The sequence below is a fragment of the Carcharhinus amblyrhynchos genome, chromosome 14 (assembly GCF_965287045.1).
Source record: "Carcharhinus amblyrhynchos chromosome 14, sCarAmb.v2.hapA, whole genome shotgun sequence".
Taxonomy (NCBI): domain Eukaryota; kingdom Metazoa; phylum Chordata; class Chondrichthyes; order Carcharhiniformes; family Carcharhinidae; genus Carcharhinus; species Carcharhinus amblyrhynchos.
In genome coordinates, this window is record NC_137337.1 from 53450398 (window position 1) to 53464060 (window position 13663).

The 13663-nt window shown below is 42.4% G+C and overlaps 1 protein-coding gene across 7 annotated transcripts in view; it reads left to right on the plus strand.

The window, feature by feature from the left end:
* Nucleotides 1-13663, plus strand: part of hectd1 (HECT domain containing 1) — a 123178-nt gene that overhangs the window by 65308 nt on the left and 44207 nt on the right. For 4 of the 7 annotated variants that reach the window (XM_080202880.1, XM_080202884.1, XM_080202882.1 and 1 more), the window contains exons 15-21: nucleotides 6570-6704; nucleotides 8170-8316; nucleotides 8402-8496; nucleotides 8578-8683; nucleotides 8921-9055; nucleotides 9170-9309; nucleotides 10113-10436. In XM_080202880.1, the coding sequence (XP_080059006.1) occupies nucleotides 6570-6704; nucleotides 8170-8316; nucleotides 8402-8496; nucleotides 8578-8683; nucleotides 8921-9055; nucleotides 9170-9309; nucleotides 10113-10436 (1082 nt within the window). Of the gene's footprint in view, nucleotides 1-6569; nucleotides 6705-8169; nucleotides 8317-8401; nucleotides 8497-8577; nucleotides 8684-8899; nucleotides 9056-9169; nucleotides 9310-10112; nucleotides 10437-13663 lie in introns of all 7 variants that reach the window. The other 3 variants (XM_080202878.1, XM_080202883.1, XM_080202881.1) reach the window with 1 other exon arrangement.

A 13663-nucleotide genomic window follows, 5' to 3' on the forward strand; every position in this document is an offset into this window, starting at 1 on the left:
TTGGAAGTTCGTTAGGGAGATACTTCTGTCTGTTGCTTTGCCAAAGTGAAAATGTCCGTGCAGATTTTCTTGCGTACTTGGAAAGTATTTCTGATTATCTACATTGTGATGCGTGATTTTACTTCTTTAGCTTTGTGTTACCATTTCAAGAATGTAATGAAGTACAAGGTAGAGAATTCAGACAGTACACATCAGAATTTTTTCCTTGCTTTAATTAATTTTCAAAAGTGAGATTATAGTGATTTAACAAAACCGAAAAGAACTAGAATTGGCTTAGAAGACTGATACAGTCCTCTTCATACTTAATATTGAAAAGTGAGCCATTACAATCTTCCTTTTACTATACAAACAGGAGAAAGAGTACGCCATTTAGCCTATGGAGCGTACTCTAGCATTCAGCAAGATCATGGTTTTTCTTTGAGACCTTAACTCCACTTTCTTGCCTGACCTGCCCATAAACCTTGACTCCCTTGCAGATCAAAAATCTGTCTTAACACAGCCTGAATGCATTCAATGACACGGCTTACACTGCTTTCTGGGATAGAGAATTCCATGAGTTAATGACCCACTGAAAGAAGCAATTCCTCCTCATCTCTATCTTATTGCAAGACCATTTAATACTGCCCCAGTTGTCAGTTCCATGGATGGTCATCCTTTCAGCATCTTCCCTCTCTTCTAAACTCCAGTGAGTGCAGACCCAATTGCAATCCCTTCTTCCTGAGGCAACCTCTTCAATCCGAGAATGATTCAAGTAAACCTTCTCTCAATTGCCTCCAAATGCAAGTATACCCACTTGGATAAGGAGACATTTTAGAACATAGAACATTACAGCGCAGAACAGGCCCTTCGGCCCACGATGTTGCGCCGACCAGTTTTTTTAAAAAAAAACACTGACCCACTAATCTAAACCAATCCCTTTTCGTCCATAAACCTATCCATAGATCTCTTAAACGCCCCCAAACTAGGCGCATTTACAACCGCAGCAGGCAGGGCATTCCAATCCCTCACCACCCTCTGGGTAAAGAACCTACCCCTGACATCCGTCCTATAACTACCACCCCTTAATTTAAAGCCATGCCCCCTCGTGCTAGCATTCTCCATCTGAGGAAAAAGGCTATCACTATCCACCCTATCTAAACCTCTAATCATCTTATATGTTTCAATAAGATCCCCTCTTAGCCTCCTTCTTTCCAGCGAAAACAACCCCAAATCCCTCAGTCTCTCCTCATAGGACCTCCCCTCCATACCAGGCAACATCCTGGTAAACCTCCTCTGCACCCTCTCCAAAGCCTCAACGTCCTTCCTGTAATGTGGGGACCAGAACTGCACACAGTACTCCAAGTGCGGCCGCACCAGAGTTGTGTACAGTTGCAACATGACGCTGCGACTCCTAAATTCAATCCCCCTACCAATAAACGCCAAGACGCCGTAAGCCTTCTTAACTACCTTGATTCCCAACCTTCAGGGATCTGTGTACACATACACCTAGATCCCTCTGCTCCTCCACACTATTCAAAGTCCTCCCGTTAGCCCTATACTGAACACATCTGTTACTCCTACCGAAATGAATTACCTCACACTTCTCCGCATTAAACTCCATCCGCCACCTCGCGGCCCAGCTCTGCAACCTGTCTAAGTCACCCTGCAAACTATGACACCCTTCCTCACAATCTACCACACCACCGACTTTGGTGTCATCAGCAAACTTACTAATCCACCCAACTATACCCTCATCCAGATCATTAATAAAAATTACAAACAGCAGTGGCCCCAAAACAGATCCCTGAGGCACACCGCTCGTAACCGAACTCCATGACGAATATTCACCATCAACCACCACCCTCTGTCTCCTATCTGATAGCCAATTCCTGATCCAAGTACCTAGATTACCCCCAATCCCATACATCTGCATTTTCTGCAGAAGCCCACCATGGTGAACCTTATCAAACGCCTTACTAAAATCCATATATACCACGTCAACTGCCTTACCCCTATCCACCTCTTTGGTCACTTTCTCAAAGAACTCAATAAGGTTAGTAAGGCACGACCTACCTGCTACAAAACGATGCTGACTGTCTCTAATCAATTCATTACTCTCCAGATAACTATAAATCCTATCCCTAATAATTCTTTCTAAAACCTTGCCCACAACAGAAGTAAGACTCACCGGTCTATAATTCCCGGGGAAGTCTCTGTTCCCCTTCTTAAACAATGGGACAACATTCGCTGTCCTCCAATCTTCCGGTACTATACCAGAGACCAACGACGACCTGAAGATCAGAGCCAGAGGCTCTGCAATCACCTCTCTAGCCTCCCAGAGAATCCTAGGGTAAATCCCATCTGGACCAGGGGACTTATCTATTTTCAAGCCCTCTAGAATATCCAGCACATCCCCGGTTTCAACTGCAATACTTTCTATTCTACACCCCTGCACCCCAGTGTCCTCCACAGCTACATTCATGTCCCCCTGCGTGAACACCGAAGAGAAATATTGGTTCAATGCCTCTCCAATCTCTTCCGGTTCCACACACAACTTCCCTCTACTGTCTATAACTGGCCCTAATCTTGCCCTAACCAACCTTCTGTTCTTGACATACCTATAGAACGCCTTAGGATTCTCCTTAATCCTATCAGCCAAAGTCATCTCATGTCCTCTTTTAGCCCTTCTTAACTCCCTCTTCAACTCCCTCCTAGCCAATCTAAAGCTTTCTAATGCACTACCACATTTTTCTTCCTAACCAACGAATCAACTTTTTTTAGTACACCACGGTTCCCTAGCCCTACCAAATCCTCCTTGCCTGACAGGGACATACCTATTGCAGACCCGCAGTAGCTGTTCCTTGAAAAAATTCCACATTTCGGACGTTCCCAGTCCCTGTAATCTCATAGTCCAACCTATGCTTCCTAATTCTCTCCTAATGGCCTCATAATTACCCTTCCCCCAGCTAAAACTACTGACCCGAGGTTCATGCCTATCCCTATCCATCACTAAGGTGAACGTAACCGAATTGTGGTCACTATCACCAAAATGCACACCAACTTCCAAGTCTAGCACCTGGTCTGGCTCATTACCCAGCACCAAATCCAATATAGCCTCACCTCTAGTTGGCCTATCAACATACTGAGTCAAGAAACCTTCCTGCACACTTTGAACAAAAACTGACCCCTCTAACGAGCTAGAGCTATAGCAATTCCAATCAATATTAGTAAAGTTAAAATCCCCCATAACAATTACCCTATTACTTTCACTCCTAACCAGGATCGTCTCCGCAGTCCTTTCCTCAACCTCTCTAGAACTTTTTGGTTTTACTCCTTTTACTCCTATGTCAGGAACAAAAGGGTGGTTAGAGTAAAAATCGGTCCTCTCAGGGACAGAGGAGGGGAACTGTGCTTAGAGTCCGAGGGAATGGGGGAGATCCTGAATGAATACTTTGCGTCAGTATTCACGAAGGAGAGGGGCTTGATGTCTGGTACTGTCTTCGAGGGAGCTGTAGACCAGTTGAAGGAACTACCCATTATGAGTGAGGAAGTGTTAGGGCTTTAAGGTAGCATTAAAACTGATAAATCTCCAGGGTCTGATGGCATTTATCCTAGGCTGCTGAGGGAGGCGAGAGATTAAATTGCTGGGCCTCTGACGCAAATCTTTGTCTTTTCTTTGGACACAGGTGAGGTCCCAGAGGACTGGAGGCTAGCCAATGTGGTACCGTTGCTTAAAAAGGGTAGGAGGGATAACCCTGGTAATTATAGGCCGGTGAGTTTGACGTCAGTGGTAGGCAAGTTGATGGAGAGGATTCTTAGGGAGAGGATGTATGCGCATTTAGAGCTTTGCGATCTGATTAGGGATATGCAGCATGGCTTTGTAAAGGGGAAGTCTTGCCTTACAAATCTGGTAGAATTTTTTGAGGAGGTGACAAAAACGGTCAACGAAGGACGAGCCGTTGATGTCGTCTGTATGGATTTCAGTAAGGCGTTTGACAAAGTCCCTCGTGGTAGGTTGGTTGAAAAGGTTAAGGCTCATGGAATACAAGGCCAGGTATCTAGATGGATTGAGAACTGGCTTGGTAATAGGAGACAGAGAGTAGTAGTGGAAGGGTCTTTTTCTAGCTGGAGGTCTGTCACTAGTGGTGTGCCGCAGGGCTCAGTACTGGGAATCTTCTATTTGTAATATACATAAATCACTTGGAAGAGGGAGTACATGGTGTGATCAGCAAGTTTGCAGATGACACTAAGATGGCTGGACTGGCAGACACAGGGGCAGTATCAGGCAATACAAAGGATATAGATAGGCTGGTATATTGGGCAGATAACTGGCAGATGGAATTTAATCCTGATAAATGTGAGGTGATGCATTTTGGGAGAAATAATGTAGGGGGGAGTTATATGATAAAGGGTAGACCTATTAAGAGTATAGAAACACAGAGGGACCTGGGGGTGCAAGTGCACAAGTCTTTGAAGGTGGCAGTACAGGTGGAGAAGGTTGTGAAGAAAGCTTATGGTATGTTAGCCTTTATAGGAAGGGGTATAGAGTACAAGAGTTGGAGTCTAATGTTGTAGTTGTGTAAAATGTTGGTTTGGGTCGCATTTGGAGTACTGCGTCCAGTTCTGGTTGCCTTACTACCGGAAGGACATGGAGACCCTGGAGAGAGTGCAAAGGAGGTTTACCAGGATGCTGCCTGGTATGGAAGGACTGGGTTATGAGGAAAGATTGGGCAAATTGGGGCTGTTTTTCCCTAGAAAGATGGAGACTGAGGGGAGATCTAATAGACGTATATAAGATTATGAAGGGTATAGATAGAGTAAACAGTGGTAAGTTTTTCCCTAGATTGGAAACACACATTATGAGGGGCCACGGGCTTAGGGTGAGGGGCCGGGGGGAGGGGTGGGGGGGAGGAGAAGAAGGTATAATTCGGATGTTAGAGGGAGGTTTTTCACACAGAGGGTTGTGGGGGTATGGAATGCTCTGCAAAGCAAGGTGGTGGAGGCAGGCACGCTGGAGTTGTTTAAGAGTTACATAGGCACATGAGCGGGATGGAGATGGAGGGATTTAGGAGACTGTTTTAAATAAGGTTCAGGAGCCTTGGGACATCCATTGATTCCTGTGGACCTTCCAACATATTTTCTGGCTCACTTGTTTTACTTGTGAGCTTCTGGGGATTCCCTTGAATGTTTGTATAAGGATGTGCATGTTATTGATGTTTTTCTGTTTTAACCCACAGGTGCTTCGGTCTGCCTTGTTGTCCAACAAGGGGCATACATGCGATGGGTCGTACGAGGGCTGCTCTTGGATGTTTCGAGAGTAGCCTAGTGCTTCACGTCGTTAGTGTACGCTTAAACTGGACCAAATGCTGGGCAACATGACAGCTCAGTGACTATCTCTGTTTGCTGTGCAGACACATGGATTTGGGCCAGTGTCTGTGGGAGTTTGCACATTCTCCCTGTGCTTGCGTGGGTTTTCTCCGGGTGCTCCGGTTTCTTCCCACACCCCAAAGATGTGCTGTTAGGCTGATTGGTGTAACAAATTGTCCCTAAATTAGTCTCCCCTCAATCTGGTTTCCAATGTGGAGTGCCATAAGCATAGACAAGGGTCATGGGTGGAGAGGGACTCATAATGTTGAAATGGCGGCATGGGCTCGTTGGGCCGAAGGGCTTGTTTCCCATGCTGTGTTCTTTGAGACCAAAACTATGTGGTACTCTAATGAAGAAACAAAAATAGATAGGAAAGCAAGTCGTGAAGAGGACAAAAAGAGCCTAAAAAGGGTTTCAGATGGGTGGGCAAAAATTTGGCAGTTGAAATATAATATGGGAAAATGGAAGATTGTCCAGGATGTGGAAAAGCAGGTTATTATTTAAATGCAGAGATAACATCTTCATTGGTGTGGTCTTACCAATGCAAGACTTTGCTATTTTTATACTCCATCCCCCTTGCAACAAAGGCTAACATTCCATTTGTCTTCCTTTTTACTTGCTATATTCACTTACTAAGTTCTTGTGGTTTATATACAAGGACATCCAGATCCCTCTGTTCTGCAGCATTATGCCATCTCAGCATTTAAATAATATTCTGCTTTTCTATATCTTGAACAATCTTCCATTTTCCCACATTATATTTCAACTGCCAAATTTTTGCCCACCCATCTGTGACCCTTTTTAGACTCTTTGTCCTCTTTCACAACTTGCTTTCCCATATATTTTCATTTCTTCAGCAAATTTGGCTTCAAGTCTTTTCAGGCAAGTCATTAATGGGGCATGTAAACCATTGAGCACACAGTGTAGATCCCTGTGGCACCCCACTAATTACAATTTAAAATTGATCTTTGTATGCTGACTCTTTTTAAAATTCACTTTACAAGATTTGGGCATTGCTGACTGGGCAGCATTTGTTGCTGATCCCTAACTGCCCTTCATTTCAGAGGCTATTTGAGAATCAGCCACGTTTCTTATATTTGTTAACAAATTCTCTATCTGTGCTAATATATTATCTCAACAAAAAGAATTAACCCCTTTATATGTACATCCCTATTGAATATGGAAAATATATATTGATTTTGAGAGAAAAATAATTTTTGCAGGTGCGAACCATGGCCAGAGACTTGTATGATGATCATTTTAAGGCTGTAGAAAGTATGCCTCGAGGAGTGGTGGTCACATTGCGAAACATAGCTACACAACTTGAGAGTGCATGGGAGCTGCATGCTAACAGACAAGTAAGTAAAATTCACATTTACAGAAACCTGAATTTGGAATTGCCCTTCTTTACATTTCTGCTGAATATAATTTTGGGGAAGTAAATATTGCTGTCACTTTTTGGAACATTTTAATTAAAATCCAAATACCAATACATACGTTTGTCAAATAATCATATTTTGCTTTTGAGTTTTTGTTGTGGGTGGGTCAATGCTGATCTCCGTAAAGCTACTCCAGCTGTGCTACGAACATATCCATAGGATAGCAATCCAATGCACAGTGTCTCAAGTGATTTCCACATAATTATCCATCTTTTAAAAGCAGGGCTTATGTGATCTGGGACTCCAAGCTTTGCAGCTAATGGATAAAATCTCCTGACCCTCTGGTCAGTAATGTTTTATGTTCTGCACCCTGTAAGTACTATGCTCGCTGGCTTGTTTTTCTCCTCTTCCCAACCTTGATATCTCTGACCTATTACTATAGAGGGATGGTATAAGTGAATTATGGTTAGCATTTCAAAACCCAAGCAAGACTAAATAGTGATGAACCTTGCTACTTTTGCCTTGGACGCACTTGGAGATAGATGAGGAATTGAAATAGGTTGCTGAGGAATTGAGTTCGTATAAAGAGTCAGGTCAGGCTCTTAATTTCTTGACTGGTACTTTGGTAACAGGATGAGGGAAGCAGAAAGTTGCAAAGAACCTGCAGCTGGCCCATGTTGTTTTCCTAACAAACCTGGTAACTCCCTCAACATATGGAATAATTTGGGGGAGGATATCTTCACCTTGTAGCTAATTGCTCTGGACTGTTGGGCTGCATTCTTTCATAGTTGAGGCTGGGCATGAGGGCAGCCCTGCTGCCTCATGCCTGTTTTATGGTAAACAGCTGATTGCTTTGCACAGCTCATTTTGGTGCATATTTGGAAAGTTCAGCTAGATCATTTTACTTCAGCAAGGTAATTATCCAGGGCAACAATTGCCCTCACCACTGATATGTTGCTATTGTGGTGCATTGTACGATCCATGCATGACCTCAGTCTTTTGGTTAACTTAGTTCAGAAGAACTGCTGTCGCCTCATTGATGAGTATGCATTTTTCATTCCTGAGTCCTACAGAGCTATGATGTCTTTCTGGCTGAGCTTCCAGAGTAGCTGAAAACTTGTCTTTTGGTGTGTTACCTGTGCTAAGCTGCTGCAGGCTTTTAAATCCTGTAGAAGCATACAAGTTACTACCCCACACGTTCACTTCAAAGACCGGTGTTTGTGAGTTGTTGTCACAATGACTTATTATTTTGAAAGTTTGACTGACATTGTGAACTCCAGCATGTCTGCACATTTGTTGGCTGGCACGTAAAAATTATGCTTCTCATTTACATTTGGGGGAGGATTTCCCAAGTTAAAAATTTAGACTAAATAATCAATAATTGAGAAGACCTCATTTGAACAGTAAACATTTCATGAAGAAGGTGATGGTTTTTGTGTTGCAGGGTGTGGATGGAGAGGCTACATGGAGAGATTTAATGAAAACTGCTCTCGAAAATTTGATTGTACTACTAAAGGATGAAAACACAATCTCGCCTTATGAGATGTGCAGCAGTGGACTGGTGCAAGCACTTCTTACTGTACTCAACAATGTTAGTATGAGATTGTAAAAAAGCACTTATTTATTTTAGATCAATTTTGTAGTTTACAATAATTGCTCACTCCTTTTCACTGTAGAATGTTGACTTAGATGTGAAACAAGATTGTAGTCAACTGATGGAGCGAATAAATGTCTTCAAAACTGCATTCAGTGAAAATGAAGATGAAGAAAGGTAAGTGGGGCTTTTATTAAATTAAGAAATGCATTTTTAAAAATTCTTTTGGCTTTATAACAAAATGCGTTTTCTTTTTAGTCAGCCAGCTGTTGCCCTTGTTCGGAAGCTAATAGCAGTGTTAGAATCTATTGAAAGGCTGTCTCTTCATCTGTATGATACCCCTGGATCTTCTTATAACTTGCAGGTATGAGAGAGAACCATCAATATTTGATAATTCAAATTCCCCGCAATCGTATTCCAATATACTCAATTCTTTTCTGCTTCAGACTTCTAGCTGACAATGTTAACTATTACTGTTTAGTCATAATTTTAAATGAAATTTAAAAGCAGTCATGTGATAATGTGTTGCAGTTTACTATGAGTTTGAAGTTCAGGTGATATTCTACCGATCTGTTTACAGACTGTTTTTCCTCCCTCCAAGATCCTGACGAGAAGGCTGAGGTTTAGATTAGAACGTGCTCCTGGAGAGACTTCATTGATTGACAGAACTGGAAGAATGCTCAAAATGGAACCACTGGCCACTGTTGAATCTTTAGAGCAGTATCTTTTGAAAATGGTAAACAATATATAGCTATTCCAAAAATTAACATTTTAAGGTTCCAAATATTGAAGAATGAGTGAATATGAATATGTAACACATTTTAGTTCTAATTTAGTTTTTTTGGTTCAGGTGGCAAAACAATGGTATGACTTTGACAGATCAACCTTTGTATTTGTACGTAAGTTACGTGAAGGGCAAACGTTTACTTTCCGGCACCAGCATAACTTTGATGAAAATGGAATAATTTACTGGATTGGGACAAATGCCAAGTAAGTTTGAAATTTTTGAATTTGAGGTAATGACTTGAATGTAATTCCCAAAAAAAAGGCTACATTTATGAAATATTACAAGGCTATGGACCATGTCAAGATTTGCTTGGGGAAGGTTTGCTCACTGGTGGATGTTTTTGTACATAGAGATTGAGATATCTTGTTGCATTTCATCAGTCTGCGCCACCCCGCCCAACAGGAGTGCATACACACACCTGCCCCCCAACAGGCGCACGCGCACACACCTGCCATAATTTCTGAAATAGATTATTGTTTTTGAAGGTGCTTTGATTTCAAGATATTGGCTGGAATTTTACCATCCCACCTGGGATGGGAATTGGAGCAGGCAGGGAGTGGACCATGGAAAGGCCCATTGACCTCGGGTGGGATTTTACAGTTTTGGGACAAGTGAGGCTGTGAAATTCTGCCTACTGTCAGCATGATTTCCCATTCTTCCTGCGTGGTGCATAATTCTATACTTGACTCACAGGCTCTTCTTGAAAGTTCTTTGTGATATCACGTGTCTCTTCAGTTTTGTATCAGAGAGTAACAATGACTGATGTGCAGCATTGTTTGAAAACCTCTTTCATGATGCAATTTATAACCTAGTGAAATGTTTATCTCTCAGTGGAAATGTTTGCTAAGTGCATGAACTAAATTATGGTGCATTCATTTTTAGACAGTGGAATTGATATGACACAATATGATAACAGGAATAATGTCCTGTTGATTATACAAGAACAATTTTAGGATATTTGTTGAATTTCTTTTTTCATGAAAAAAATCCTAATTTTGCATTTCAGAACTGCATACGAGTGGGTGAATCCTGCAGCTTATGGCTTGGTAGTTGTAACATCATCAGAAGGAAGAAATTTGCCATATGGACGATTGGAAGATATTCTAAGTCGTGACAGCTCTGCCCTTAATTGCCATACAAATGATGATAAGAATGCTTGGTTTGCTATTGACCTTGGACTTTGGGTGATCCCATTAGCTTATACTTTGCGACATGCACGAGGTTATGGTCGGTCTGCCCTGAGGAACTGGGTTTTTCAAGTTTCCAAAGATGGACAAAACTGGACAACTCTATACACTCATGTGGATGACTGCAGTTTGAATGAGCCAGGGTGAGTCAGCAGAATTAAGGTAAAATGACTTTAAAATACTGTTTTAACAAACAACGTGGGGTTTGGCATTTTCAAGCTTTAAGAAATTACCCAGATATACAACACAGAAATAGTTAATTCAATCCAACTATCAATGCTGTGTTTGTTCTCTACATTGGGTAAGTGGATTAGGACTGCTGTCACACTGTTTACATATCTCCTTCATTCCCCTTATTTATCGACCATAAGACATAGGAGCAGAATTAGGCCACCCAGCCCATCGGGTCTGTTCTGCCATTCAATCATGACTGATATTTTTCTCATCCGCATTCTCCTGCCTTTTCCCCATAACCCCTGATCACCTCATCAATCAAGAACCTATCTATCTCTTTTCTGTGACCTCTCCTCCACAGCCTTCTGTGGCAAAGAGTTCCACAGATTCACCACTCTCTGGTTGAAAAAATTCCTCCTCATCTCTGTTTTAAAGGATTGTCCCTTTAGCCTGAGGTTGTGCTTTCTGGTTCTAGTTTTTCCTACTAGTGGAAACATGCTCTCTGCATCCACTCTATCCAGGCCTCGCAGTATCCTCTAAGTTTCAGTAAGATTCCCCCCCTCATCCTTCTAAACTCCAATGAGTACAGACCCAGAGTGCTCAACCATTCCTCTTACAACAGGCCCTTCATTTCAGGGATCATTCTTGTGAACCTTCTCTAGACCGTTTCCAAGGCCAGCACTTCCTTAGATATACAGTTTTCCAAATGGGGTCTGACCAGAATCTTATACAGCCTCAGAAGTACATCCCTGCTCTTGTATTCTAGCCTTCTCGACATGAATGCTAACATTGCATTTGCCTTCCTAACTGCCAACTGAACTTGCACGTTAACTGTAAGAGAATCTTGAACAATGACTCCCAAGTCCCTTTGTGTTTTTGCTTTACTACCTAATCAATTCTTAAATGTCAACATTTAATCAATAACCGGCATGTGTTCCACAATATTACCATTTTTAAAAAATTCCTTAGTTTCTTGTATTCAAGTTGATCAGTAAATCTGGAATTTAAAAAGCGAGTCTCAGTAGTGATGATCATGAAACCACCTGATTATCGTACAAATTCATCTAGTTCATGCATATCATTGAGAGAAAGAAATCTGCCGTTTTAGCTGTATTGGTCTACATTGACCTACACGACTCCAGATTTGCAGCAATATGATTGACTCTTAATTACTCTGTGAAATGGTCCGACAAGCCATGCGGTTGTGTCAAATAGCTACAGAAAAAAATAAAACTTCTCAAGCCAGCCAGCAATGGCCTAATCACAAGAAACAACAAAAACACACACTACTTCGTTAACCCCACAAAGTCACTAAAATTCAGGGACCTTATGCCATAATTGGGAAAGCTGTCTGACAGTCCAGCAAGAGCGTGACACAATCGTACTCGTCAAATCATACCTTACCACCAGTAGCCCAATTACCTCCGTTATTGGGCATGTCCTCTTCCTCTAGCAAGATAGATCTATTGGAGATGACCGCACAGTGGTATGGCCTGGAAGTCATCAATTTTAACTTTAGATCCTATTAGTCTCATGGAATCAGGTTAAACATGGGCAAGAAAACTTTCTGCTGGCTATCACCTACTGTCCTCTTTCAGCTGATGAATCAGTACTCTTTCACGTTGAACGTCATTGAGAGTAGCAAGGGTGCAATTTTCTCTGGCTGCAACATTAATGCTCATCACCAAGTGTGGCTTGCTAGCACTACTACTGACTAAACTGGCTGAGCCCTGAAAGACATAGGTGGGAAGGCATGGACCATACTGGCATCCTAGAAGACCAGGTTCAACTCTGGCCTTGGGTGGCTGTGTGAAGTTTGTACATTCTCCCTGTGTCTGCGTGGGCTTCTTCCGGGTGCTTTGGTTTCCTCCCACACTCCAAAGTTAGGTGGATTTGCCATGTTAAATTGCCCCTTGGTTGCAGGGTATTAGTAGGATGTGGGGTTAAGGGATAAGGCCTGATGGGATTGCTGTCAGTGCAGGCCAAATGGCCTCCTGCATTGTGGGGATTTTATGATTGTAACCTACACATCTTTGGACACTAAGGGGGCAATCAGCATGGTCAGTCCACATAACTTGCATATCTTTGGACTGTGGGAGGAAATCAGAGCACCCGGAGGAAATCCACACAGACAGCAGGAGAAATACAGACTCCACACAGTCCCTTGAGACTGGAATTGAACCTAGATCCCGGCCATTGTGAGATAGCCATTCTAACCACTTGCCACTGTACAAGCTACATGAATCTTGGGAAGGCCTTCAAATGAGGGCTTTGTGGGTACAGTTTAGGTATAAAAAGGGGCTGTCACATTGCTGGAAGTGTATCATAGGCCCCCAAACAGTCAGCAACAGAAGAGCAGGTATGTAGACAATTCACCAAGGTGTGTAAAAAATAATAAAAAGGTAAATTATACTAGGGGATTTCAATTTCCCCAACATTAGTTGTGTTGTACCTGTTAATTCTCAGATACTTTTGGCAGTTCACTTACTCAAGGTTTTAACCCGGTGCCCTTATTTGCAAGGTGGACAAAGTAAAGGTTCAATAAATTTATTAATAATACATTAACCCTTAAATTACCCGTATAAAACAAGAGGGTACCCCAGATTCAAGTATACTACCCACAAAAATGGTTTGGTTAAACTGCAGGCCCAAGTCCTTGAATCCCTCTGGTCAGTTGTCACAAAGATGAGTGTGGATGGCATCATCATCCTTTCTTCTCTGGTCAGTCTTCTGGATGGTCAAGGTCACCTTCCTCATCAAGTCTTTGCCGCTGGCCTGAGATGTGTACGTTTATCCCCCTCCCTCCCCACCTTTCCAGAGACTTCTCTAGCTTCTGACCACTGAGGAGGGGGGGGTCCCAATACCCAGTGGGTTCCTTGATGTCATCCTGACAGGACATTGGGGTATGCCCCCAGGTATCTACCTCCATAGTGTTGCTTACATGCAACCTGTTGTCAGATAAGGTAGCTGCAAGAACTCTAGGTGACAGAAAATCTGGCCAGATCTGGGCTTCTAATAATAGGCTGGTGCTTTTCAAAGTGTATGTTGGTCTCAGTAGAGTGTGAGATCTTTGGGTGATTGATGGAACAGGCCTAGACATGTTTCTGTGTCTTTGTATATTTGACTTTAATCAAGTCTGGCCTGCCTGAGGTTTGACTGTTTGATTTGAATATGCCCCATTCATTAATTTAGGATA